This window comes from Aaosphaeria arxii, assembly GCF_010015735.1.
Source record: "Aaosphaeria arxii CBS 175.79 unplaced genomic scaffold BU24scaffold_12, whole genome shotgun sequence".
Taxonomy (NCBI): Eukaryota; Fungi; Ascomycota; class Dothideomycetes; order Pleosporales; genus Aaosphaeria; species Aaosphaeria arxii.
The window spans coordinates 145,577-171,933 of record NW_022983485.1 but is presented as its reverse complement, the minus strand read 5'-3'; the positions used below and the strand labels follow the sequence as shown (position 1 = coordinate 171,933).

The window sequence follows — 26,357 nt, the reverse complement described above, 5'->3', positions numbered from 1 at the left end:
TACGGAGTACGGAGCAGTGTTGACTAAATGATGTACCCCCCTTGGAGCAAACACACCAGCTTTTTGTACGAAGGTATTTTAGTTCCCACGCAAGGGGTTTGCATGCGACGGAGCGCAGAGATGAAGACACCAGACGACGACACACCATCGCGCGGGGGCGGCCGCGACTGGGCCACCCTCGGGGAGCTCATTCATAAGGTGGGCTCATCTTTAAGGTGAGCTTCATTTTTCTAGCATGCGGTGTCACATTCTGGACATGGCATTGGGGCCACGGAGTAGAAGGAATGGGGAGCAGTAGAGAAGGATAATTGAGTGATCGGCCTCTTCCTCTATTTCTCTGGAAGCAAAGTGCTGCACGATTGTACCATCATGTTGAATAGCAATTAGTTCGGAATACTCTGTACATGAACACACTTGAGGGCAAAGCGAAGAGTGTATGGGTTCTCATCACGAGCTCGCTGGATACCTCTGAATATGGTTATCTTGTCTTAGAGTACCTCTATCGAGGCTGACTCGAACCATGAAGTAGGGAGAGGGGAGGGGGCGTTAGGAGGGGGGACGATTGGGGGCGGCAGGACCAGTTTCATGGCGATGCACGACTGTGAAGTTGAACACCACCATTCAGCGTGATGATTGGCAGTCTACGGTATCCCGGTTCATTTGCGTTAAACAACTCGACGGACATGATACGGCCAACGGGGTTTCTCGATGCCACGGCAGACAAGCAGGCAGCCGGGGAGATAGGCCGCCGATGTTCAAACACGTCCAATTGATCCTCGTTTGTGCGATGATGGACCACCGTTGACATCCCATGGAACTGTCTTGCCCTTGTGCAATATCCTTCGGAGGCCGCCCTCAAGCTGCGCAAACTGCATCCAACATGCGCCTCAAGGGTAAAGCCCTCCGCCCCCATCTTCTTCTACATGTCCGCATGCCATTGAGTTCCTCCTCTGTCATTCATCAATTTTTTCTGCAACTGCATGCACACTGCTGCTGTGCCCACGCCGCAGTCTTGATACTTGCGGTCCGCGGACTACTCCGTACACAACCTGTTCATTGCCCTCAAAAAGATCCTTGAACGTCATCCTTGACCTGCACCGGAGAACGATAACGTAGGACAGACTATCCTCCCATGCGTTTCGTTGCATGCCAGTCAGTCACATAACCCATAACGCTTGCCGCTCAACGTCAGCGCTTAATGCGGTGGATCAGTGCAGACCGCATCTACTAGTTAATGCTCCCTCCTTGCGCCCTCGACCAACTCCAATCTCTCGACTGCTTTCCATTGTAGGCAAAAACGCCCCATCCGACAGAAGGCCTAAGGCCTCAGATAGTAAGTGGTATCTGGATTTGAAAATGATTCCTGCCTGGCGTCTTCGTGGCACGCGCGGGTTCCCGCACAAAGGCGCCTCAGGATCAATTAGTTGGGGAAACCGTCCTTCGTCTAACTACCTGGTTATCTGGGCCATTATTTTCTGAGAGGCACTCGCAGCCAGCCCGTTCAGATCCTTTCTATGCGTCATATTTTGGTGCTTCGAGTGCCACGATTTGCACATCAGACTTCATCGCTGACTATTACATGTGTAGAGAAGATATGTCAGAGAGAAACGAAGACTTCCAAGGCTTTGATTTCAATGTGCCTGTACGTATGGTGCGCGGTGAATGTGACAGGTCACAGCAAATGACCATTCTAGTACTATGACGCTCCGCTATTGGCCAATGAGAGCCTACTGCCGGCATGGCCTCCACACAACTCCCAGGAGTGCCAGGTTAAAGCTGTACCACCTGCAGCTCCAAGTCCCGCTGTGTCCATTCAAACTGTGAGGAGTGCACCTCAAGCAAACTCTCCCTTTTTGAGATTTGAAGAGCCCAGCCCTCTCCAGTTTCAACACGTCAGGGCGGACTCAAATCTTTCTGACACTTGCTCGCTCAATTTTCTTCAGGTGCAACAACAATCCTCCACTCTGCCCGGCCAGAGGAGAGATGCCAGTTCGTTGGATCGATTCTGGATTGAAGTACCATGGAACCCCATGAATACGAGGAACTTTAGCCGCCCTAGCAGTGATTCCAACTCCCTCCAACGCAATATGTACCATGATTTGGGAATGTGCCCCAGTGGCCCGTCATCTGAGGCCGAGAGTTCGGCCCGTATGGGCGATTCAGGATACGGCACCGCATCATACTCTTCTCCTAGCGACCAAGGACGAAGTCACGACATCCCCTCCGATGCAGTATACACTCTTCCGAGAAGGAACGTTGGCTCCACAGTAGCGGAGGAGCCGAATAACGTTTTTGTATTCAACAACAACAGCAAAGTAGACCGGCTTTCGCAATACAGCGGCCGCAGCCGGGCCAGGAGCGCGATATCTGGAAGAAAATATCACTGTGTCATCTGCCAGGAGGTATCCAAATGCCAATCGGATCACAAGTGCGTGCTCGGGCTTTTCTGAGAATGTATAAGACTGACGATCAGGCGTAGGAAACACATGCTCAGGCACAACAAGCCTTTCAAATGTAACCTTGCGAATTGCAAGCGCGGTGGCAAAGGATTCGGCACCATTAATGATCTGACCAGACACAAGAAAAGCGTGCATGGCATTCAAGTTCTCGAAAACTCCTACCGATGCGCCTCTAATGCCTGCAGAAACAAGGAAAAGGTATGGCCACGTTTGGACAACTTCAAACAGCATATCCAAAGAATGCACGCAGAAGAGAATGAGCAGGACGTGATCAGAAGGTATGAGCGCGATTCTTCTGCCATTGATCTGGGCTAATGACAAGTAGATCTGCAATTGGATTGCAGGCAGTGCTACCGGATCGTTCAATGCCTCCAATGGATGCAACGCTCGCCGGTATAGGTACGGAGAGGCAGTGTTTCAGTAATGATGTTAACCACCCTACTTCCGGAATTAGCTTAACCCCATCCCAGGAACCCAATCCATGGATTGTTTCCGATTTGAGTCTGACACGACTCTCCCTGAGAGTGGTTAATGATGAAGGCTTCGATCCATATCAACCCGAGATCTCTATCGAGCTCGACCAGGCTGAGAGATCAAAAACCGTCGCTCCGAATGGCTCGGGTCACCGCGTGTTAGATTCCACGGATCGGTCTAAAGTAGCCGGTCCTTGTTTGTATGATTCCAGTTCGTTAGATTCAACATCATCTCAATTTCCTTGGAATCATTTGGAGGAATGTAAGGTTTTCGAAAATCTGCGTACGCTGTCACGATCCCGACCGCCTGAGACCGAAGAGCAGCATGAGCAGCTGCGACATGTCCACAAATTCCTGCAGAACACCAAGGAAAGTAACTTTTTGGGTGACAGAGAGGATACCGAAAACCTCGATATCGTGCTTTCTTTCCCTAAGAAAATGGGACGGCATGGAGAGGCCCTACCGGAGCGGGCAGATTCTGTCGTTTCTTCAATATCTACAGATGCCACCTGTGTGGGCAACGACCGCGATGTCAAATTCACAACAATCTCGAAAAGTCACCTCATTCAACTTGCACAGGCAGTTAGTGAAAAGGTCAACCAGATCAAGTGCCCAACCTGCCATGTACCCTTGAGGGGACTTCCGGACTTGGAGGAACACCTTAAACAACATAAAAATTTGCCACCGCACGCCTGCGTCGTCCCCTCCTGCGATGCCCGCTTCGAAACCTTCCAAGCGTGGAAATCTCATGAGGAGAAGGAACATTCCTACCCCGAGCTCTACTTCCGATGCAAGCGCCTGCAACTTCCGACACAGTCATCATGTCAAGACATGTTCCAGTCCGAAGATGGCTTCAAAGAGCACCTGAAGAAAGTGCACGACATACTCGACGACGACGACAGGGAGAGCGAAGCAAGAGCATGCAAATTGGAATACTGGTGCGGATTCTGTAGTGAATTCCAGAAGACATCTGCCAGGAGATCCACTGGTCGATACCAAGAACGTCTGTGCCATATCCAAAAGCATGTAGACGAAGAGAAGATGGTCCTCGAAGACTGGAAGCGCATCGCAGACGAGGCGACAGGGGATGAATTGGATCACCTCCAGGCAACGGTAGAAGCCTCCGAGACAATCGATGATGACGATGCAATGTCAGTGCCTCCCGCTCTACCGGGTTGGGAAGATCAAAGTGAAATCGGACCATCTCGAGAGTGTTATGTTGATGCAGATATGCTAGACCTTGACGGGGACACAAGCATTTATTTCCAGCACCAACCTGAACGACCGCGCAGAGGTGGATTCGGAGAATAACTATTACCGGCAACACATCTCTGAATTCGGTCCCTTGGTTTTACTCCTGCGTTTTAGCAGTTCGACGTGACTTGGAACCCACACATCGTCCCTCCGCCTGGATAAGACTCGGGAGTTTCGTATAGACCCTTGCGATGCCATTTAGTTACTACTGTTGGGAGACGGGATAATGGAGGAGAGATCACATGGATATTTTGGTATGGGTGTGGGGATCTGAGGCGGCAACGATATGACAGCATGCTTTTATATAGTATTTTAACCTGGATTTTAGGAATGAATAATGTTTACATGAAGCAATTAAAGATAGTTCTCCTGGGATGTCTGAACAACTGACCGCAACGGCACTTGTACTTGTGAATGTGGACATCTGAATAGATGCAAATATGCGTCGACCGTGTCCTTCGTAAGATGAACTGTTTTTGATTCGTAAGAGATAAGAGGGGTGCACATGAATACTTAGGGGTCTGCCTCACAGAGGTTGGAGATGATGTTTGAAACAAGAAGTGTGGCGCGCATGTGGCGGTTATTACATAATCCCTCTATGCGATCTTGACACCTGGTGCTAGAGAGCGAGCTCCGACCGTTGCGGGAAACAGATAGCTTCAGTTACGCGGCCTTGGAGAACAGTGACTTTCCCTCTTTTCTTACCATCACGCCGCAATCATGGCCGTCGCAGAGAGCGAGTCGGTCTTTACGCCGGCTACGAGTCGGAATACTCGTGGCATGCTTCGAGTTATTATTCTTGCTTTGATTGCTGCTGCTGCTGTCTCAAGTCGTCTCTTCTCCGTTATTCGATTCGAGAGCATCATCCACGAGTGTGAGTCGGCTCAAACGCGACTCTGAAGATCCAATTGACTGATATGAACATAGTCGATCCCTGGTTTAACTTTCGAGCGACAAAATACCTGGTCCAGAATGGCTTCTACAGCTTCTGGGACTGGTTCGACGACCGTAAGCCAACCCCTCCGACCGCAAGACACGATCCATCCTTCGAACGCTTTGGCTCTTGGGCATTATATGAATTGACTCTTTTGTAATAGGTACCTGGCACCCTCTTGGTCGAGTCACTGGTGGCACCCTCTACCCTGGTTTGATGGTCACCAGCGGCGTCATCTACCATGCTCTCCGCTTCCTCACCCTTCCCGTTGACATTCGGAACATCTGCGTGCTGTTGGCACCTGGCTTTTCTGGCCTCACCGCGCTTGCCACCTACCTTTTGACTTCCGAGATGGTCACTTCCCCCTCCGCTGGTCTCCTCGCCGCTGCTTTCATGGGCATCACACCGGGTTACATCTCACGTTCGGTGGCTGGCAGTTACGATAACGAGGCAATTGCCATCTTCCTTCTTGTTTTCACTTTCTTCCTGTGGATCAAGGCAGTGAAGAATGGATCCATGTTCTGGGGCGCGTTGACCGCGTTGTTCTACGGTTACATGGTCTCTGCTTGGGGAGGCTATGTCTTCATCACAAATTTGCTACCTCTACACGCATTTGTGCTTATTTGTATGGGAAGATATAGCGCTAGGCTGTACGTCAGCTATACCTCTTGGTATGCGCTTGGAACGCTTGCTAGCATGCAAATTCCCTTTGTCGGATTCCTGCCGATCAGGAGTAGCGAGCATATGTCATCCTTGGGTAAGACCTTGATAATGAAACTCTTGGGTGTGTACACTAACCAATGCATGCAGGTGTCTTTGGGCTCATCCAACTTGTTGCGTTTGTCGATTATGTTCGCGCACAATTGCCCAGCAAGCAGTTCCAGACGCTCCTCCGCGCAATCGTCCTATTTGTATTCGTGGTTGCGTTCGGTGGACTCGTTCTTCTAACAGTTTCCGGTGTCATTGCTCCCTGGACTGGCCGTTTCTACTCTCTCTGGGATACCGGCTATGCCAAGATTCACATCCCAATCATCGCGTCCGTCTCGGAACATCAACCTACCGCATGGCCTGCCTTCTTCTTTGATCTCAGCATGATGATTTGGCTCTTCCCAGCCGGTGTTTACATGTGCTTCAAGCGCCTGACAGATGAGCAAGTGTTTATTGTCATCTATGCTGTCCTTGCAAGTTACTTCGCAGGTGTCATGGTTCGACTCATGCTTACCCTGACCCCAATTGTCTGCGTTGCATCTGCCATGGCCTTTTCCCAAATTTTGGACACTTATCTCGATACTAAGACGCCCAAGGTTGATTCTAAAGAAACCGGATCATCGGATGCTGCCAAGGTGGCAGCAGCAGCAGTCTTGCCCGACGGTCTGAGATCGACACGCAAGCCCGTTGTTGGAATCTATTCATACGCCTCTAAACTGACCGTCGTTGGAGCATCTGCAGTCTACCTGTTGCTTTTCGTTTTGCACTGCACCTGGGTGACCTCGAATGCCTATTCTTCTCCTTCCGTTGTGCTCGCCTCGAGATTGCCCGACGGCAGCCAGCATATCATCGACGATTACCGAGAGGCGTATTATTGGCTCCGACAGAACACTCCAGACAATGCAAAGATCATGTCATGGTGGGATTACGGCTACCAGATTGGAGGCATGGCTGACCGACCTACATTGGTTGATAACAACACTTGGAACAACACCCACATTGCCACAGTTGGTAAGGCCATGAGCTCGCGGGAGGAGGTCAGCTACCCGATCATGCGCCAGCACGAAGTAGATTATGTCCTCGTTGTTTTTGGTGGTCTCTTGGGCTATTCTGGCGACGATATTAACAAATTCCTGTGGATGGTCCGCATCGCAGAGGGCATCTGGCCGGAGGAGGTCAAGGAGCGGAACTTCTTCACACCTCGTGGTGAATACCGCGTTGATGAAGAGGCAACACCTACTATGAAGAACAGCTTGATGTGAGTGTTTGTCATCAAACCGGAAAATTTACGTTCTAATGAGTCCAATAGGTACAAGATGTCGTACTACAACTACAACTCATTGTTCCCCGCTGGCCAAGCCCAGGACCGCGTCCGTGGTGCACGTCTGCCTGCGCAGGGACCCGAACTCAGCACCATTGAGGAGGCGTTTACTAGCGAGAACTGGATCATTAGGATATACAAGGTCAAGGACCTTGACAATTTCGGTCGTGACCACCAGAGCGCGACATCCTTTGAAAAGGGGCATAAGAAGAAGCGCACGGCGAAGAGGAAGGGCCCAAGGGTCTTGAGGGTGGATTAAGCAGTGAGGCTTCTTTTACCAAAAAAATCTCCCTTTGTAGTGAGGTACGAGAAGGGATTTTGTTGTCATAGAGATGATTGGGAACCTTGTAAAAATTATAACTTGCCGGACAATTACTTATACTTACTAGGGCGTTCTTGGAGAAGGGGAAAGAAATGAAGAAAAAGAACCAAATCAACTCCCATCCCGCAATGATTCAACAAAAGCTATCAACTGGTTGTCTGAATAATTGAAGTGTGTAGTACAGTGGGTAAAGAAATGAGCATTCAAGTGGTGGGATCTAGGTAGGGTCTGACCACGCACATGCACGTTCGCCAGCTCATTCTGTACCTACCTACCTAAGGTACCTAATATATTGTTACAGCGGGAGGTTTGCGATCAGATACTTGCAGGCAGAGATGAGAAAATAAGAGATAAGACATGAAAGGTGAAACGAGCCTGCGCCTCGTTGTAGCAGTCTGAGGCAGGACCTGAGAGGCGAAGACAGGCATCCAGCCACGTTCACCCACACTCCAGGTACGCACTGAGAGGTGAGTCTCACTCAGTCTTGAATAGATTTCTCAAAGAATTCTCCTCTTCTTGGTGTCTGTCCCGTTGAATTGTTTCATTCCGCGGCTTTGACTGGCCTGAAACATCATCTTGCTTAATCGGGTCGCATTGCAACCTACCTCATTTCACCTCCACTTGCGATTTACTCCTACTTTGCGCCTTCCTACGACCATCGACAATACCAGGCACCCACTTGCCTGGCCTATTGTTCTCGCCACACAACAAGGCACCTAACCTTATTCAATCTCGAAATTGCATTGTCGTGAAGTTCAGGCCATACGAGAAGAGTCATTACTACGCTGCTTTTGAAAGTTTACTTTACTTTACTTCACCTTCTCTCCACTTCAACTGCAACTCCACCCCACTGCGCCTTAACTCGTTCGTCCGTTTGTAGCACGGTGTTTTCCTGGATCCAAACGACACATATCGATCCTCCAATCCTCCTTCCGTGTTTCTGTCCCGAGCAATTTAAACCTTGCAAGGGTGTGCAAACAATGAACAGCGATGCTGAAAAGTGGCGGGCGTACGCTGAGTATCTAGGAGGCGGCGCGGGCAGTGCTTCCGTTACAAGTACGGCCACGAACACGCAAACAACATCAACTGCTTCTGAAATCTCTCCTCCAAATGCTCTGGCCACCTATGCTGGTAACCAGTATTATTATCCTGCTCCTCCCGCTGCTCCTTTCCCCCCATCTTTCGCTCCCTTAGGTTTCGTTCAACCTCACTATCTCCAAACGCCTCCACCCGCTGCACCTCTACCACTACTCCCACCACTGCCACCACCACCACCACCTCCACCTCCTCCGGGCTACCATCCTTCTTTTGGCGCTCATCCAGTGTCATCTTGCATTAAAAACTGGCGCCAATCAAACGAAATTGATTCGAACACGCAGTCAATCGCAATGGTGCGTTACCTGAATCCCGCAACTTCTCGAAGCTCACTTTCTAATCCGTCACTCTAGGTTGGCTCAATGCGCTCGTCGTCTGGAGAGCTCGTCAGGGCCAGTACTCGCGAGAAATGGTACGAATACGATCATCGCTATCCCGACCTTCAGTCTCCCATTGATACCTTGACCACTGTTCAAACCGTGAGTTCCGAGGGTCCAGAAGCGTTTCCCGTTCTCCTCTGCCACGTATGCAGTGACTGCGGCCGAATGCGGTCGGCTGGCTTTCACAGGTCACATCCCGTAATCCCAGGAGAACCAGTCATCTCTTCTCCCTGTCGCCGCTGCAGAAAATACTCCGGATCAAGCGACGAGCACTGCGAGCGGCAAATCACACATATCCGAGAATGCAAGTCTGATGAGCCCTGCGACTGGCCGTACATGTTGGATGACGTTCACGTTCAAGTGGATCGTGGACGACGTCGAAGCCGATCGAGAGACCGGGACGATATATACATCTCAAGACATCGCTCTACTAGCAGGCCACAGATCATCAAGAAGTCGGAAAGCCGTACGAGCCTAGGCTTGCGAGCACTGCAAGACCAGATCAAGTCACCAAGACTGTTCCGCAGGAAGTCGAAGGTCCGCATTGCCTCCATGAGCCCGCCGCGTGAGTATGACCGTGTGCATGTAGAAGTCACAAGGGACCGTTCTCCTGGATTTCCGCCTCGTAAGGAATATCTACAGGAAGACTATCATGTCATTCGAAGAGAGTCATCCTTACCGCGCGTTTTGCCTCGCCTAGAGATGAGATCTCGAAGCATCTCACCGGCACGCTATCGATATAGAGATGACTACCACGAAGTCGACGTGGAGCGCCACGAAGTATCGCACTACAAGGCCAGTGATCTTGTAGACGACTTTACTCCCCTATCATCTCCGGCGTTTTCGGACAGCTACGTCGTTCCAACCCCACGTTCGATTCTCAAATCAACTAGCACAGATGTTGCGACCACCCATCATCGTCGAATGAGTACGCCAAATGTCGCCCGCGAGACCCGTTATGTTGAGGTATCCAGCCCCCGTGTCGAGTACATTCAAACGTCGAAGGGCAAACAGCACCGCGAGCGTAGCGAAAGCCGTGAGCGTATCAAGATCAAGACAACACAGCGCCATAGTCTCGACGAGCCTTACCTTGTTCGTGAAGATCGCGAGTATCTGGATCGTCGAGGTAGCGAGAGGATTCGATTCGTTGAGAGCGAGCAACCGCTAGTGCAAGAATTTGAGGAGATGCAAATTAGAGACAGGGTTCGCAGTGAATCGCCTCATGTGACTACTCGCGGACGCTCTACCACTCGTTACAGCACTACGCGTTCTCAGTCGCCTGCCGAATCATACGAACGGGTTGTCTCTTATAGAGGCCAATCTCCTGGACCCCATGAGCGAGTGACCGCCGGCTATCGAACAGTTCAACGCCCAGCGTTACCCGAGAGCGAATCAACGACTACAATCATTGACAAACAGAGTTTCCAGGACGGGCGTCGGCGCCCTAGTGACCCGTCCGACTTTGTCACGGTCAGGAAGTGGAGAGGGCTTGACGAAAATGGCAAGCCAGCAACTTTCGTTGAGGAAACGAAACGGAGTCCTTGTCCCCCTCGGCGGGATTCAAGCCGTTTTCCGCGTGGATATACTGACAAGGTCTCCGTCATGGCGACTGCTGGCAGTATCAGGGAAATCTGATTGGTGACTTCGAGGTGTCAGAGACGAAAAAAATTGCTTTGAAGATCTTATGGCTACGAGAGATGACGATGCAGGGTTAGCTTTGCTCTTATGTATTATGACGGTTAGGGGGAGTTTATGGCTTTAGACGAGGGTACGTTTCAATACCTTCTTGGACGAACCTCTCTCATTGTATGCTGTCTATGAAATTCACGACTTTCCTTCTTCTTTCTCTTCTTATAGTCGACGGTGGCTAGGTTTTTGATAGGCCTGTGTTTCATTCTAAACTTCCTTCTTTATATGGTTCAAGTGCATCAAGATCTATGACGGGCAAATTTGGCAAGGGTAGCTCCAAGTAAGAGCCTCCGCTGTCGTTAAGAAATTGGTTACATGATCACACAGATGGATGACGCAATCAAACCCATGACATTGAGGAAATTGTGAAACATCAAGAATCTCATCTGTGGCCGTATAATCATCTCTACATCTGAGCCAGTCATGATGTACTTATGCTGCTGCATCGTCAAGACACACTTCCAGCCTTGTATTTTTCCAATAACACTTGCTGTCTGTTCAGGGATTAGATATCGATAAGGGTGGAAATCATGCCAAGGCACTAGCGTGGTGGAAAGTCCTATGTCCTTTGGAAATTCTTAGAACAGACGCTTTCACAACACACGACGCTCCGAAGAAAATTGCAGTTCAAGAACTAACTCGTTGTGCTAGTCCGGCCTTGGCCTCATTCGAAGCATTGCTTCGCAAGCTAGTTGCAGGCCAACATGACGAAACGGAAGCGTGGAAGTGACGCGAGCGCTCCCGATGTTGGACTCGGTGCAACTCTTGCATACCTGCGCGAAGAAGATGCGAAGGACACTTCAAACAACGACGCTGGAGCTTGGACCGTAGTGAGCGCGTCAAAACGGAAGCGAAGAGGTCGAGATAGGGCCTATCGTCCCCCAAGAGAATCAAAGGTCGATGCGACATTCTCGACCGAAGCTGCGCCAGACGAGGAGCCTGATCAGGACGACAAGGAAGCCTCTACCCCGGAGCCGGCACACCAAGGGTTTCCTCATAACCCATTCTCCACCAGTGCAGAGCAAGGAAGTGATAGTACAATACCCAGAAATCCATTCTCCACGAGGGAAACCGGTGATAAGAGAGTGGGAAACGGGGAGCATGACAGTGAGAATGGCGCAAGGGATCGAGGACACCAATCGAATGGTCACTCCAAGCAAGAGAAAGCGCAACGGAAGCACGAGCGAAGGATCGAGAAGAATTACCCCAGCATCAGTCACTCTCACAACGCTCGCCTCCAGAGTCACGTCAAAATCACTGATTTGCAATCGCTCATCCTTTACCTCCTGGCAGATGGGAATGCCCCGCAATGGGTGGCTGTCAAACAACGGGCTGATATCCGACAGGTTGTGACGCTTCTAGTTCCCGGACTAGAACTAGGCATGTTCAATGGCAAAATATCACTCCAGTCGTCTGAATCCAAATCTTCTACCCCGGAAGATGAAAGCAGCCACATCAAAGCAGACGATGAAGCGAAACCAGATGAAGTAGAGCACCAGCCCAAAAAACTCCGCATCACCCCAGACGACTTTTACCCCGCCAACCTCAAACCTGACCGGCTCCCAGACGTACTCAAGCCGCTCGCTGACATGTTTTCTCATGTCTGGCCCGTCATGGGTATTGGGGAGCATCGCGGGAATCGTCAATATTATAGGATTCACTCGCCCATACACACCATGCTGACCTCTCAAATTCCCAAAACCCAAGAACAAAGGGAGATGAAGAAGAGCTCCTCCCACCGAGGCCCATTGCCCCAGAACGCGAAGCACTGGGAGAATAAGCGCACCCCCATCACGGACTACATTGCCAATATTATTGACCAGCAAGAGAATGAATATGCAGTGCATCCGGCGTGGTTTACTTCACCCGAGACGATCGAAGCTGCAACACAGCGCAGGAAAGAGGCCCACCAGATAGCCGAGGATGGCTGGGTCGACACAATTGTGACAGCGCTTGAGGATGGCGAGGTGCCAGATGCAGAAATCGAGAGCGGAAGTGTGACCGCTGGACGCGATGTATATACCGTCGACTGTGAAATGTGCAAAGCAGACAACGACGAGCTGGTATTGACTCGAGTGAGTCTAGTTGATTGGGATGGCAAAGTAGTCCTTGACAAATTGGTGAAGCCGGATGTGCCTATTAAGGATTACTTGACCCAGTAAGATAATTGACGCGATTAATGAGTAGTAGTTCAAAGCTAAAAGTGGCGTGCAGGTACTCTGGCATTACTCCAGCCATGCTTCAAGATGTTACAACGCGACTACCAGATATCCAGAAAGAGCTCCTGGAGATCCTTTCGCCACGATCTATTCTGCTTGGGCACTCTCTCAATTCCGATCTTAACGCTCTCAAGTTGACGCATCCATTCTTGGTCGACACTGGGATCCTGTACCCACATCCCCGAGGTCCACCATATAAACAATCGCTCAAATTCCTCTGTCAGAAGTATCTGTCAAAAGAGATTCAAAAGGGTGTACAAGGACACGATAGCATCGAAGATGCACGTGCCTGCTTGGCCCTGGTGAAGCAAAAATGCGAGCGCGGCCCGGGATGGGGTACTAGTGAGACCAACGCAGAGTCCATTTTCAAGAGATTGGGACGGAGTGTACGTCCCAAATCCGGCAATGCGTTCAGGACAGGGGCTGTGGTTGATTGGGGGGACCCGACCCGGGGGCACGGCGGACAGGCACAGGTGGCAGTTGGATGCAAGAGTGACAAGGACGTCGTCGATGGCATCGAGCTTGCAATCAAAGGCCAAGCAGAGAACAAAGAAGGTGCCACGGGCAAAGTAGATTTCGTATGGGCGCGCCTGCGGGAGCTCGAATTGGTTCGTGGCTGGTGGGACGACACCAAAACGGCCGACGTGGAGCAGATTCGACAAGCGGCGCTCAAAAGGCTAGATCACCCTGCTTCTCAAGCGGGAGAGGAAGTGGAAGAGGCCAGTGGTGATGCGCTCGGGGAGGCCGTCGCAAGAACGGTAGCGGACATTAGACGAGTCTACGAGTCGTTGCCACCGTGTACTGCATTCATTGTGTACAGTGGAACGGGCGACCCGAGGGAGGTCCGACGGTTGCAGAACATGCGGCAGCTGTACCAACGAGAGTATCAGACGAAGAATTGGGATAACCTCAGCGTCAAATGGACGGACACGGAGGTGCAGGCACTATCGCGGGCATGCCAACAAGCACGCGAGGGGGTGGCCTTCATCGTAGTCAAGTGAGAGGGCATAATATTTGTGTCTCGCTTGTACGACTTGCCAGTCGTGTATACAGAGTAGAGTAGCACACACTGTCTCAGGCCAGAGCACCGTAGCATGCGGTTATAGCTTGATTATCAAAGCCACGGATACACACTATTTGGCGCACGGAGAGGATCCGCTGCCCCATACTGCTAGCTAGATCATAGTATCTGCAAGAATTAGGACGTGATGTAATGTGATGCGATGTGATGCGACGCCACGCGACGTAAGAAGGCGATGGCTTATGCCACTCATGAGAGATTGAGCATTAGAAGGGCATTAAAATAAACAACAATGTCAAAATCACTATGCACTACTAAATACTGGGACGACGGTTGTATCGCTGGCGAGACATGGGATGGATGATGCGTCGGCTAAGATTCGCATTATTATTGTAAGTATCGGAAAGATGCATCCGGGGCGAGGAAAAAGGAAGAATCCAAAAGGGCGATATTGACCCAACCGAATATCCCAAGAACTGATTTACCGAGTACTCCACTCCGTAGGGAGGAGGAAGGAGAGAAAGAGTGAGAAGAATGGAATCATGTTTGACATGCGTGTGGACACAGGAACGATATCGAAGATGATGTACGATACCCACAATGCGAGGCTATGCAAGGCGATGCGATGTGGTAACTGCCAAATGTTATGTCGAAGATGGAGAGACGATGGTGAGAATAACAATGGTAAGAATAAGAAATATAATAAGAATAAGGACAAGAATAGATTACCAGTCTCAGACATCAAGGAACCGCTTCTTGTAAGATAAAGGAGCGGCTTGGGTAGGCTTCCCAGATTGTGAAACGGTTGCCTCCATTATCTTTGCTATTATTATTGCGACAATGATGATGATCATTCTCGGTATTATTATTACTCTTATTACGGGGGTTTTATTATTCTCATTTCGAAAAGAAGAAGTAGTAATCCCTGTAGAACATCCCTTGCTGTGTTCGTTTGCAGGTACGAGTACGGAGTGTGTAGGTCGGTACGAGTAGTACTCAAGTACGGGGTATGTATGTACATACTATCTGGATTAACGTAGTATGTAGATGATTAGGACCATTAGGTATTATTAGTTGATGGGATGTTGTGATGGAAAAGGGATGGTGTGTGTGTGCCAGGGCTTGATTTTTATTGAATAAAGACAACGAATAAAGGCAACTTTACTCCTTACAAGTCACAACAAGTAACTGTTTGTTAACGGTGCATATGCGCCATGGCCCCTGGCTATGCGCCACGTCGGGATTGTGTACTGGGATTGGAACGACAGGGATCATGCAGCGAAACAAGATATGAATGACGATGAGATCGCTGCACGGATGTTGAGCCCTTCTCTTTCGCGTCTTGTCAATCATTTCTTGCCTGCCGACCTTTGTCTTCCGTCTTCATGCGCTCGGCTCATCTCAGTAGGGCTCGGGATAGAAGGAGGGGAGTGCCTGCAGAGGTGGAGCATAATGGTCCTCGGTAAAGGAGCATAAGGGAGGGTAAGATGGTTACGATAAGGAACATTAACGCGTATGGGAGAACAGGAATAGAGCCAAACAAGACATAGACATGGGACCTGGCGCCTGGGGCTGAGGGAGAGAGCATTATTGATGGTCGTTTTTGCCTGTTTCGGGCACAGTAGTGTCGGCTGTATAGTACCTCATACAGCACGGAGTAGGGTACTTTGTTAAAAGTAAGAGGTATGACTCCATGAGTACACAGTAGATGCATAATTCAGATAAGAATGGTGATGATACTAGGCATGTGACTACATCCGAAACAGGACAATGATGACTAGTAACTCGGATCACGAGTGCGACTGGGGTTGATGAAGCCCTCACTGCACTCCAAGTAGTCGCAGTTTACATATACCTCGTATGTAGTTAGAAATGACGGACCTGTAGCAAGACGTGGAACCAGACCGGCTATGCTCAGTGGTGGGAATGGTTCATATCAGCAATTGCTACCCTCGTACTCTCGTACCCTCGTACCAATAAGCACCGACTACCTGTGTAGGTAGGTAGTTAGTAAGTAGGTACGGAGTAAGTAGGTGAGAAAGTAATCAAGTGAGTTGTGGAACCAAGTCAATATGGAATTGTCTAGGGACCTATAGTTACCAGTAGTGTCGGGTGGAGATAGGCCACTACTCATTATTGACTTATATGTACAAGTGACTACGGAGTACGGAGTACCTACGGGCTGTAGTACCTCGTACTTGTAAGTACTTACGAGTAGGTACTTTAGGTACCTAGGTTGGTAGTTATCCAGCTAGGTAATTATCAATACAACATCCCTTAATCAGGCTGAGCTTGACTTTTTAATGCGCAACCACCGCTAAACCAAGTCAAGGATTGTGGCACGTTTACTGTGTAATGCTCACACTGGTCACTTATAACGTTAATTATTTTATGAGCGAGTCGGGGGAGGAGCTGTCCATCTCTGACAAGAACAATAAGTAGTACCGGTACCTAGGTAGATACCTGGTACGAGGTCCGTAGTTATGTATGCATTACTGTATGATATGAGTACCTAGGTACCTAATGCAGTGGCATATTGTATGATGACACTTGACTCTTTTGGCTCTTGAGGAGAATTACATATGAGCAGAACAAGGATTAGGTTATTAAGCAATTTGAGCCATTGGGTGGTATACAGTGATACCCAGTACACAGTACTCCGTAACTGACGGTAATTAATTAGAGTTGAAGCTAGTAAGAGTTGAGGGTTTGGATCCGTCCCACTTCCCATTCCCATAGTCACTTACCTAGTAATGGTTATCCCCTTCTCTTTGACATCCATCATCCTTACACAATAATTCATCTCCACCCATCCCTATTCCCGTTACTTCTTGCATTTCACAAAAGACTCCGTTCGTTCATCATTTCTCAACCTTCCTATTCCTGCCTATCACTCGTCTCCCAGTTCTGCCGTCCATCCCCAAAATAACACCAGTCTCGGAACCGAAACATATCGTCTTCTTCACAAACTACGGAATGCATCAGCCCTCAGCTCTACCACCTGAAACATCAAGCTCTTACTATGCAGTACGTGCATCTCTCTACACTATCATTATTATTATCATTACTCCTTGCATCAACGCTGAATAAACACGCGCGCAGTAGGGTAATATAGGGTAGTAAGGTAGTAACGCAGTGACTAGGGGTTTATTCTTGGTAACCTACCCTTCGAAACTACTGCTTAGCTTACTGTTCCTGTTCCTGTTCCTATTGCTATTCCTATTCCTATTGCTCCCACCTCGCTCCTGGCTCCTTACTCCCGCTCTCACTCCTACTCTCACTTCGACTCCTGTCTTTGGCTATTCGTGCGAACCTCTTCGCTTTCTTTCGTGGATCCTGCTCACTCGCAGGCAGCCATTCCGTCAATCAATCTGCATGTCTGTCTGAGGTTGCGGGGCTGATTCTCACCGTCACAGCTGTCTATTTCCAGCACGTTTTATATCCCCACTGGCCAACCAACATTCGACATCCCACCACTACTACATACTACCTAATCCTACCAGCTATCTACTCGTACCTCGGATGGGCCATTGTTCGCCGGCACGCTAACGTTTCTGCAATTTTTGGCAAAAAGGTTCTACTGTGAGGACCAATCATTCACCAAAAGTCCCCAGGAACTAAGCCATCCTTTCGTGCCAGTGATCCCCCGTTGATGCCCACCCAAGAGCCTGTCGCCGATGGGCGCATCTTTGGTGGGGATGGCCAAGAACAAAGAAGAGGAGCAGAACGACGACGAGAACTATCTCCACTGCCATCGGCTGAAGTAGATCTCAGTCCGTCTGTACAGTCTGTAATACTTTCATCCACCATGATCGACGACGTTCGCAACATGCACCCTCCAACGGATGGTAGATCGACTTATGGCATCTGCAATCGCTGTGGCCGTGCTGTGGTGGGCAATTTCTTCAATGCGTGGAACAAAGTCACTGGCACATACTATACTCCAACCTTTCTCGGGTCGTACAGTAGTTACCTCCAGGCGCATGGTCGGCAGAGGGAAGCATCGATCGGAACAGATTTAGAAGGATGGTAAGCATTGCATCTCATCTTCCTGCGCCCTCTCTATGCCCTGCCCATGGCCCTCCCCTGCACTCTATACATACCTACATACTACTGAGTACTCCGTACATCCTTTTGGGACGGTAACTGGTATACATTTCCTACAATCCTGTCTGTCTCTTTATTCCATCTACCTATTTTGGAGAAAAGTATCGGTACCCACTTAGACATTCTCACACTCACACTCATCTATTCTGATCTTATCACCATACCACCCATTGTTTCAACCCTAAGGGGAGGAGCATGGTACATTCTCTGCCTCGCTCAGCCATGCTACCAGGTCCTAGCCTGGGAGTGTTGGTTTCTGTACGCTTTTCGTGTCGTTGCACAATTCTCTCTTTTCCCAGTCGAGCAATCGATATTCCCCTAGCATTCTATGATCTTATTCCGGCACCAATCAATCGCCCTGGGCCATGGTATTTTAGTTTTCCCTCTAAGCGCGAATGCACTAAGTCGCCTCTTTTTCCTTCCACAAGGCTCAAGCCCCCCCTCTCTTCCCGTCTTCCCCCAAAATAATGTCTATACAGAAGACACTATTACTCGGTATCCTTTTTTCTTCCCAATCATCTATTAATTATTAAACCCGCTTGTCCGCTTTCTTTTACATTCATCTATTATCTACCCTAACGAGCACTTACCCTCACCCTCACCCTCACCCTTACCCTTACCCTTAAGTTCTAACCCTACCTTACCCTACCTTACCCTACCTTACCTTACCCTAACCCTAACGCTCTATACCCTGACCCTGCCCTATCTATCCTACCTCACTATTATTATTTGTATACCTTAGTACCCGTCCACTCCACCATCCCCTCCGCCTGAACGCCCGTCACCACATTTCTTGTCATGGTGATCTTCCTACCTCCTACTATTACTACCCACTGCCACTACATTATCCTCCCAATTCAATCAATATCCTACCCCCACTGAGCTCATCAATCCAATATCCATTCTACTCTTCCCCACCCACCTTCCTTTTTTCTTTCCTTTTCCCACGATCCCGCTACTTTCTTTCCCACTGCCGAGCTCAATTATATCCCTTTCTTTCCATTGTTGCAATCGCCATTGTCCCCACTGCGGCGAGACGACTATCACCACCTCCTCTTTCTCTCTTCCTCTCTTTCTTCACTTTCTTCACTTTCTTCTCTTTCTTCTCTTTCTTCTTCTTCTACTACTCCTTCTCCTCCGTCTGGTTCTCCTCCTTCTATCAAGACTTATATCAAGACTTCCTTTCTTGCCAGCCAGCCATTCATTACCCTCACCGCTTTGGCAGTTTTGCACTTACTGACCCGACCTCTGCATATCCAGCCGTGTCCAGCCATTGGCCTGTCCGGACTCCAGCTGCCTCGAAATCCTAGGGTTCTGTGCGGTCCAAGTGCCGGAAGGCAAACGAGTGTTCCGGTGAGTCGTCTCCCTTCCCACCATTCGCCATCTCGCGTCTTCCCTTTGACTTGGTGATTCCTTGGTCAATCTGGCTTTTATTCGCCTGCCGGCTTTTCCCACCTTCAACATGTTCCCGATTCTTCCATGCTTCCATGCCCCATGCCCCATGCCCCATGCTCCATGCTCCATGCTGCGTGCTACTCCATCCATGCTTCCATGGTCCCGTTTGATGCACCATCTGTACCATTTTGTGGCGCCAGGTGGGGCCAGGGTATGTACTTGCTATATGCATGTTCAATGCCCGCACCACGTATTAACAGACCATTGCCTCTCGCCGTTTTGGTAAAGACGATGCCTTGCTAACTTCTATCTGCTTACAGAGGTCGCGATTTCTTTAAATTATCACATATACAGCTGCGAAGGGAGTGCTCTTCCTCCGGCAAATCCATCGCTGTCGACCCCTACGTTTCTCCCAATCCGCTACCTGTGAATGCGTCTAGTAGCTCATCATCACCACCCACCCAACCAACCACTCCACTGCCAGAGTCGCTCCCACACGGAATGGAAATCGATTCACGACCTTCCCATCCACCAGTCATAGGAGGATCACCGCATTATGGACGTCTCGAACGACATCGTGTTGAGCCAGGTCAGCAACAGCCACTGCAACAGGTCGAGGTCAACAGGCAGGCACCTTCCCTTCCACCTGCATCTGCACTCCGGTCCCCTTCTGCTCCATTAAATTCCTTTTCAACAAAATCGCCCAGTAATCCACCGATCCCATCGCCTGCCGTCAAGCCTATGCAAGATGCTCAATATGCCCATCCTCCTCCGCCTCCGCCTACAGCGCCACCTAAAGAGGGAAGTGCTGTTGGTGTAGCCAATCGCACACGCGAACTCCCTCCAGTCACAACCCAAACGCACTCTCATCCTGATCACTATCGCGTCAACGGCCATCACTTCCCGCGGTCGCCCAAGGACGTTTCGCTCGATGCAATTGAACGTTTACAGACCCAGGTTTCTCAGAACAGCAGCGCTTTAATGGTCCAGGCGCGAGATATGCGCCGCTTCGAAGAAACTGCCGCTCAGGTGGAGAAGAGTCTCCGTCATGACTTCCAAACCCAATTACATCTTCAGGCTGTTGATATAAGGCGAGTCGATGATGCAGTGGCGCGATTGCAGCATGAGATGAGAGGAATGCGGGATCTCTGCGAGGCACTCACCCGCGAAGTGCAAGCGTCTCGAGACATGTATCCAGGACCAACCGGCCCTTCTTCTTCTACCACTGCTCCATCCGCTCAAGATACGGCGTTGGAGATGATGGCCCAGCAGATATCGTCGTTGTCGCGCAAGACGAGCGAGGTCGATACCTTGAAACTCACCATCGAGATCATGAAAAACAAAATTCAACGACTAGAAGAGTCGGCGGTGTCTACCCCCCCTGTACCGACGCACGCCTTTCCCTCGCCGCGTGAAAATCCTGCTCACCCTCCACACGCTGCGCTGAACAGGGCCCCTTTCCGGGCTGCGCCGTCGGCAGTACCCGCTTCTGCGCCTCAAGTTGAAACCTCAATGCCTCCAAGCCACAGACCAGCTTCGTTCAATTCTCACGGGAGTCACTCTAATACTACACCAGAGCTTCCTCACAGAACTGAGCTTCCCCAGGCTCCAAGTGGGTGGGTATCGGTCAACTCGAGTGCTAAGCGCGCACAACCTGATAGTGTGGACGTTCCTCACGACCCCAGTGGCCAACAGCTTGGCTCACCAAAGCGCCCAAAACTTGCTCCAATCGAACCTCGGCTTGGCTATGGCAACTCTCAAACGCCTTCTCAGTCCCAACATGTGTATGACCAGGTGGAACCCGAGGATATGGACGCCAGGAGACACACCCATCACGCAATGCCCTCTCAGGCACATGTGCGAGAGACTAATCTAGACGCAGGCCATGTCGCTTCACATGTGCCGCACGGAACTTTCGTATCATTCAACGCTCCAGATACACGTCCAAATGACAATTGGCGATCAGAGATACACCCCATGGCTGAGCAGCACACCCCTCGAAGTCGTGGCCGTGGCGGGGGGCCAGGTAGTCGTGGCGGGCGAGGAAGAAAAAGTATGCCAGCCCAAATGCATATCGGTACCCCCGTGTGGGATAGGGATGACTGGCAAGGTGTGACTGATCCTCAGACTAGTCCAGAAGGCTATTACTATCCTATCTCGCGTACGGGTAGGGGCATCATTCGTCGCGGTAGTGGTGGTGGTGGAACATCTCGCGGAGGGCGCCCTTCCAGCTCCAGCAGTCGTTCGGTCAGCCTAGGTCTACAGGGAGTCACTAGTGGCATTGGTATGGTCGTGGATCCTTACTCTCATACAAAGAAAACACGAACCAAGCCTACGAGAAACTCTGATGGAGTTCTTATCAGAAAGGACGGTCGCCCAGATATGCGCTCACAGTCCTCGGCAGCAAATCTTAGGAAAGTGCACGCAAGGAAAGACGATCAGGGTTTCGAGCACGGGTTCACTCCTACGAATCTGCATCACTCCGTCAATACTGAAGAGTCCGATACTAGAAGCCCAACCGAATACACGCCACCTCATCAGGATGACGAAGGCAATGTTCAAGAAAAACATCATGCTATTATGGGCAAGATGTTCCCTGGTGGAATTGAGGAATCGCGGAAGGAACACGATCTGGCTCGGAGAGTCTTCGAAGAGGGTGAGCAGCACACAGCTGAATCGCGCACTCATCACCATCATCATCATCATGGCCAGCAGCAGCAGCAGCAGCAGCAGCAGCGTGACCGTCAATCCTACAGCCCTGACCGTGCACGGCAAATGAGCATCAAGCGGGAACATCATGACTCAGTCCAGAATGACCGTTCCCAAAGCTCGAACGACGAAGACATAGACATGGACAGACCTAGAGAACTTGAAGAGGATCAAACACCAAGCCGACAAAGCGACAACTCCAACCAGTACCAGTATCATGATCTGAGGAGTCGGCAGGGCAGGAGTCAGGGGCCTCAGGATTCAGGTATTACCGCAACAGAATCCAACACCGGACATCACGTCCAGTCTTCTCAAGTTCTTGAGGGACATGATCTAGCATAACAGGTCCAGAGAGGAAAGCGCCAAAACTCACCTATGGCTCGATCAGTATAATGCCAGCTTTTGATTGTCACTTCTTTTGGCTTGGAATTTTATTATCATGATGTGCTCTGTTTAGTGCTGGTTCTATGATAGCTCGAGGAGCTGTTCTTCTGACTCAATATACCCTTGTTTGGTCAATTCTCATCTGCTTATTCTTCCAACTTTATGTCCCAAGGATTGTAGCTTTGGGTCATACGCATTCTGGACTTGCCGGATGCACTCCGGGCATCTGCATGGGCTACAGACTCTTTCGGTGCAACGTCTGGTAGGCATGCGGGCGTGGAGTATCCTCACTCGTGGAGGAATCTGATAGGCTTTCGAGAAAACGTATCACAAGTCTCACGGTGCTATATGACACTATAGTTTAGCGACAATGATAAGAAGATAATATCTGCTCACGCTGGTGTTTGAGACTGAAGCCGCCTGTGTTTTGGTACGCTAACCGCATTTAGGCGCCACCACGTAAATGATAATCTCGGTCTGAAGGATAAAGTAGGGAAGACATGATTGTATGACACTATCCGGGCAGGCTTAAGCGACAGGGGCGTGGGATGGTAGAGCCAACCTGGCAATTTTGTTCTTGTCTTCAAAGCAAAGCGTGGTCGTCGAGGCCGCTGTTTGGACTGCACTGGCTGCTGAGCGCTACATTTGGGTAGTCACTTCCTAGCGAAGTGAAAGCTCAACGCCAAATTTGTTTTTAAAGAGTTGCTATGCCTAATTATTCAAGTCCCGAGTCCATCTCTGTAGATCTATTCATCTCCCTTGGAGCGATCGAGCGGTCCAATCGCTGCAAAACCGTTATACCCCTACTCTCCAATAGACGGATGCCGATATTAGATCGGCTTGGACAACCCATTCTTCCAGAAAGTGAAATTGCCTTTATCTTTGTAGGAGAGCAAGGTATGCCTGCATGTCAGCAATGCGAACCAAAGAAAAGGCAAATCATGTAACAATGATAGTTGTTCCTTATAGTAATACCTGACCCATGGCGCCATCATCAATATTAGATCGTCAGAAACCATAAGAGTATGTTCTCTGTCAACATGAAACAAGTTGGGACTTGATTCCTGCCGGGTGGGGGCACAGGCCAAGGTCATCATTGTCTTAAGCAGGCAGTTTGGTAAGAAGACGAAAAGACCGCGGGAACTGCCAGCCTGATACACTACGCCGCGGCTATACGTCGCGGGACGGGGAGGTTGGAACTCGTGCACTTGTGCTTATTGCTAATCTATGTATACTCGGCTGCGTGCTGGTGCGAGAAATGGCGCAAGGCCGCCTAGGCGTACGTTCTTTTCTCCACGGAGTCGGAAAATTGGTTATCGGCTCTCCTGCATTGTTGTGATGACTTGTGTATTGTGTCATGTTTGGCAATTGATGTATCTTCATAACTTTTGCTCAGTATTGAATAACCGGGGCAAGGGGTGGAGGATATCCGGGAACCGAATCCACTACATTACATCATTCCGTCCATCAGTAAGATACAGACAAATGTATCTTACTATTCCTCGCCAAAGTGAGATTGCAATGTCGCGCCTACATGGCACTGTTCGTCTCGCATCACCGTTCTGGGAGCAGAAGAATGACGTTGGATAGCCCTTGATTGGTCCATGGAGATGCGTCCTGAGACTGGAAGCAACATGGCTGCTGTACTGCTCTACATGTGTGATAACAACGTCTTGTTGTAATTCAATTTTGTAATGCAGCACACATGTGGTGACCAAGAATACTCGACCAAGCGGTTCTGCAGATGCAGCACTACGCCATCTGAACAATTGTCAGATCTGACAATGCCGTCAATACATCGCGTAGGTGATGGAAATTTCAACGAGCCAATGGCAGGAGTAAACACTAGTGCTTTCTGATATCCTCATATCAATTCAATGTGACGATGTGGAGCCAATGGACTGGAGCTTTCGTAATTTTCATCTATAGTAGCTCTCTTTCTAGAGGTCATTTATTGGATTTGCATTTGAATTCTTCAGATTAGCTATCCGTAGCACTCGCTGAGGAATTGTCAGAACTTCAAGAAGAAATGATGGCAAGGTTTGAGCAATGTGGACGTAGGAGCTTTTGTAATGATGTTGTTTGACCTGCCTGTATGGAACCTCGATTGAGCAGAGTATATACGCACGGTATGACATCGAAGCTGTACGGCATCACGCAAAGTAACACCACAATTACGCATAGTCTTTTCGAAGTATCAAGACAAATGATCTATTTTGGCTTTTCTACTTTTCACACTGTATGTGCTTTTACGTTATTACATTAGTTCGTCAACCACGTCTGACCGGTGGAAGATGGTCACTTTAGTAGGGCACTGTGGGCAACTTCTCGGATCCCTCAGACCTCTCGTGGTACCAGATGGCACCGTCAACCTTAGCACAGTTGGTCAAGTAGGTAGCACTGGCATTGACGGGGATTGTGTTGACCTCCTGGGGACGGCCATAAACCTGTTTCAGAACTTGTGAGAAAAACGAAAATGCAAGGACAAAGAGTGGTTTTTGAGACTACTTACGTGCTCATAGTACCAGATCTCGGTGAGTTTGGTATATCCGGCATCAGTGCTGCCCTTTCCGGCGTCGGTGGTGTTGTACCTTGGTCCAGAGCATCCGATGAAGGGAACACTACCGAACTGCGAGCTCAATGCGTCGCGGATGGCAGTGTAGCTGTACTGAGTGGTGTTGGAGGGTGTGATTTCGGCCTCGGCGAGCCACTTGAAGGTGGGAACGCGCTTGTAGTACTTGATTGCGGTCTCGAAGAAATCGACGACTTCCTCGTGCTCACGGTACTGCGGACCGTAACAGGGGGTGTTGAAGGTGGAAAAGCAAGTTGCGTGCTTGGAGAACTCGTGGCCCCAGAATCCGGCGTTGTCCTGGTTCTGAGCGACCCAGTAGGTGTTCATGTACTCAAGCAAGTCGAACTTGCCAAAGGGCTCCAAGAAAGTACCAATGTTGGGGCCGTTGTAAGGCTTGACGACGGTACCGTTGGGAAGACCATTAGTGGTGTTGGGCGATGGAATAGGATCGTATTGTCTGTTCAAGTCGCAGTACTGGGTGTAGCTACCGTTGCAAAAGTCAGGCCAGAGGCCGTGGAGGGTCCAGACGTCCTTGGGGAGAACCTGACCATCGCATTCACGTCCAGTGTAGGTGTCCCAGAATTGTGTGGTGAGGACAAGGCCACCAAATGTCTCGACGCAGCAGGAATCGACGTCCAAAGGAGACTGTGGAGGACATGAGAGCAGCGGTTCTTCTAAATATATCATATGAGTACAATATTCAGAAATCTTCTTCATCACATTCGTGTATTATCATGGACGTAACTTACGAAGCGCACAAGTATGGTTCAGAGGGCTCTGATCGGGGTAAAGTTGGGCAGAAGCACCAACGACAAGCAGTCCTGCTGACGCGGTCCTGATAGCAGAGAAATGCATGGCAACGGAGTCAATTGACCAAATGCTCCTCGAAATGATCTTGTCCAACTACAATGGTGACAAGAGTGCTAACGGAGAAAAAGTCGAGTCTCTTATAAAATAATAAATTAGCTGTGGCTGAAGGTATTTTAGAAGCTTGCTTGTTGATTGAAGCTCTTTACCTAGAATGGAAGGTCAGAACTGGGATTCAGGCGAACAGCGACGGCGGCGAGAAGTACCTACAGACGGACCAGGCAGGTCAGGCAAGTCCGGTAGTAGACAACGATCCTCGTGCGATATTCATTGGACGGGACAATGATAAGGCTATGCTCTGTCAGTGTTCAAAATAGGCCTAGAAGCCGAAGCATCGTCATGGCGGCCGGTAGGTGGATTGTCCTACCCAAACCAGTGCATTGCAGCGTAGAAACATGATCGTATTTCCTAGGATATGCTTTAACTAATAGTGTACTATGTAATTATG

At 49.8% G+C, this 26,357-nt stretch overlaps 8 protein-coding genes across 8 annotated transcripts; 6 read left to right on the top strand and 2 right to left on the bottom strand.

Moving 5' to 3' along the window:
* Positions 1-1,594: 1,594 nt before the first annotated feature.
* BU24DRAFT_473015 (uncharacterized protein) lies at positions 1,595-4,334 on the top strand (the record flags this gene model as incomplete). The annotated part of the gene is made up of 4 exons (XM_033532755.1): positions 1,595-1,642; positions 1,695-2,428; positions 2,480-2,737; positions 2,785-4,334. The coding sequence occupies 4 exons, from the start codon at positions 1,595-1,597 to the stop codon at positions 4,241-4,243; spliced, it is 2,499 nt and encodes an 832-aa protein (XP_033378184.1). The 3' UTR covers positions 4,244-4,334.
* A 498-nt stretch (positions 4,335-4,832) lies between these two features.
* Positions 4,833-7,811, top strand: BU24DRAFT_400338 (glycosyltransferase family 66 protein). Its single transcript, XM_033525450.1, has 5 exons — positions 4,833-5,060; positions 5,114-5,194; positions 5,284-5,877; positions 5,931-7,086; positions 7,138-7,811. Exons 1-5 carry the CDS (start codon positions 4,907-4,909, stop codon positions 7,406-7,408), a joined length of 2,256 nt encoding a protein of 751 aa, XP_033378183.1. The 5' UTR covers positions 4,833-4,906; the 3' UTR covers positions 7,409-7,811.
* A 1,108-nt stretch (positions 7,812-8,919) lies between these two features.
* On the top strand, positions 8,920-10,949 carry BU24DRAFT_427867 (uncharacterized protein). The gene has a single exon (XM_033529332.1). It carries the CDS (start codon positions 8,929-8,931, stop codon positions 10,579-10,581), a length of 1,653 nt encoding a protein of 550 aa, XP_033378182.1. The 5' UTR covers positions 8,920-8,928; the 3' UTR covers positions 10,582-10,949.
* A 237-nt stretch (positions 10,950-11,186) lies between these two features.
* On the top strand, positions 11,187-14,030 carry BU24DRAFT_455048 (uncharacterized protein). Its single transcript, XM_033531352.1, has 2 exons — positions 11,187-12,793; positions 12,850-14,030. Exons 1-2 carry the CDS (start codon positions 11,340-11,342, stop codon positions 13,853-13,855), a joined length of 2,460 nt encoding a protein of 819 aa, XP_033378181.1. The 5' UTR covers positions 11,187-11,339; the 3' UTR covers positions 13,856-14,030.
* Positions 14,031-15,207: 1,177 nt separating this feature from the next.
* On the bottom strand, positions 15,208-15,627 carry BU24DRAFT_65261 (uncharacterized protein). Its single transcript, XM_033534501.1, has one exon. The coding sequence runs from the start codon at positions 15,587-15,589 to the stop codon at positions 15,272-15,274; it is 318 nt and encodes a 105-aa protein (XP_033378180.1). The 5' UTR covers positions 15,590-15,627; the 3' UTR covers positions 15,208-15,271.
* Positions 15,628-17,527: 1,900 nt separating this feature from the next.
* On the top strand, positions 17,528-17,908 carry BU24DRAFT_414301 (uncharacterized protein; the record flags this gene model as incomplete). The annotated part of the gene is made up of 1 exon (XM_033526212.1): positions 17,528-17,908. The coding sequence occupies one exon, from the start codon at positions 17,528-17,530 to the stop codon at positions 17,906-17,908; it is 381 nt and encodes a 126-aa protein (XP_033378179.1).
* A 1,536-nt stretch (positions 17,909-19,444) lies between these two features.
* BU24DRAFT_414300 (uncharacterized protein) lies at positions 19,445-22,428 on the top strand (the record flags this gene model as incomplete). The annotated part of the gene is made up of 2 exons (XM_033526211.1): positions 19,445-19,588; positions 19,732-22,428. 2 exons carry the CDS (start codon positions 19,445-19,447, stop codon positions 22,426-22,428), a joined length of 2,841 nt encoding a protein of 946 aa, XP_033378178.1.
* A 2,345-nt stretch (positions 22,429-24,773) lies between these two features.
* Positions 24,774-25,897, bottom strand: BU24DRAFT_357101 (ribonuclease T2; the record flags this gene model as incomplete). The annotated part of the gene is made up of 3 exons (XM_033523932.1): positions 24,774-24,917; positions 24,983-25,716; positions 25,792-25,897. 3 exons carry the CDS (start codon positions 25,895-25,897, stop codon positions 24,774-24,776), a joined length of 984 nt encoding a protein of 327 aa, XP_033378177.1.
* Positions 25,898-26,357: the final 460 nt, after the last annotated feature.

Coding starts and splice junctions, on each gene's coding strand:
- BU24DRAFT_400338 (XM_033525450.1), top strand. CDS start 4,907: ATGGCCGTCGCAGAGAGCGAGTCGGTCTTTACGCCGGCTACGAGTCGG. Junction 5,195..5,283: donor CTGGGACTGGTTCGACGACC/GTAAGCCAACCC, acceptor CTTTTGTAATAG/GTACCTGGCACCCTCTTGGT. Junction 5,878..5,930: donor CGAGCATATGTCATCCTTGG/GTAAGACCTTGA, acceptor CAATGCATGCAG/GTGTCTTTGGGCTCATCCAA.
- BU24DRAFT_427867 (XM_033529332.1), top strand. CDS start 8,929: ATGCGCTCGTCGTCTGGAGAGCTCGTCAGGGCCAGTACTCGCGAGAAA.
- BU24DRAFT_455048 (XM_033531352.1), top strand. CDS start 11,340: ATGACGAAACGGAAGCGTGGAAGTGACGCGAGCGCTCCCGATGTTGGA. Junction 12,794..12,849: donor ATTAAGGATTACTTGACCCA/GTAAGATAATTG, acceptor AGTGGCGTGCAG/GTACTCTGGCATTACTCCAG.
- BU24DRAFT_65261 (XM_033534501.1), bottom strand. CDS start 15,589: ATGCATCTACTGTGTACTCATGGAGTCATACCTCTTACTTTTAACAAA.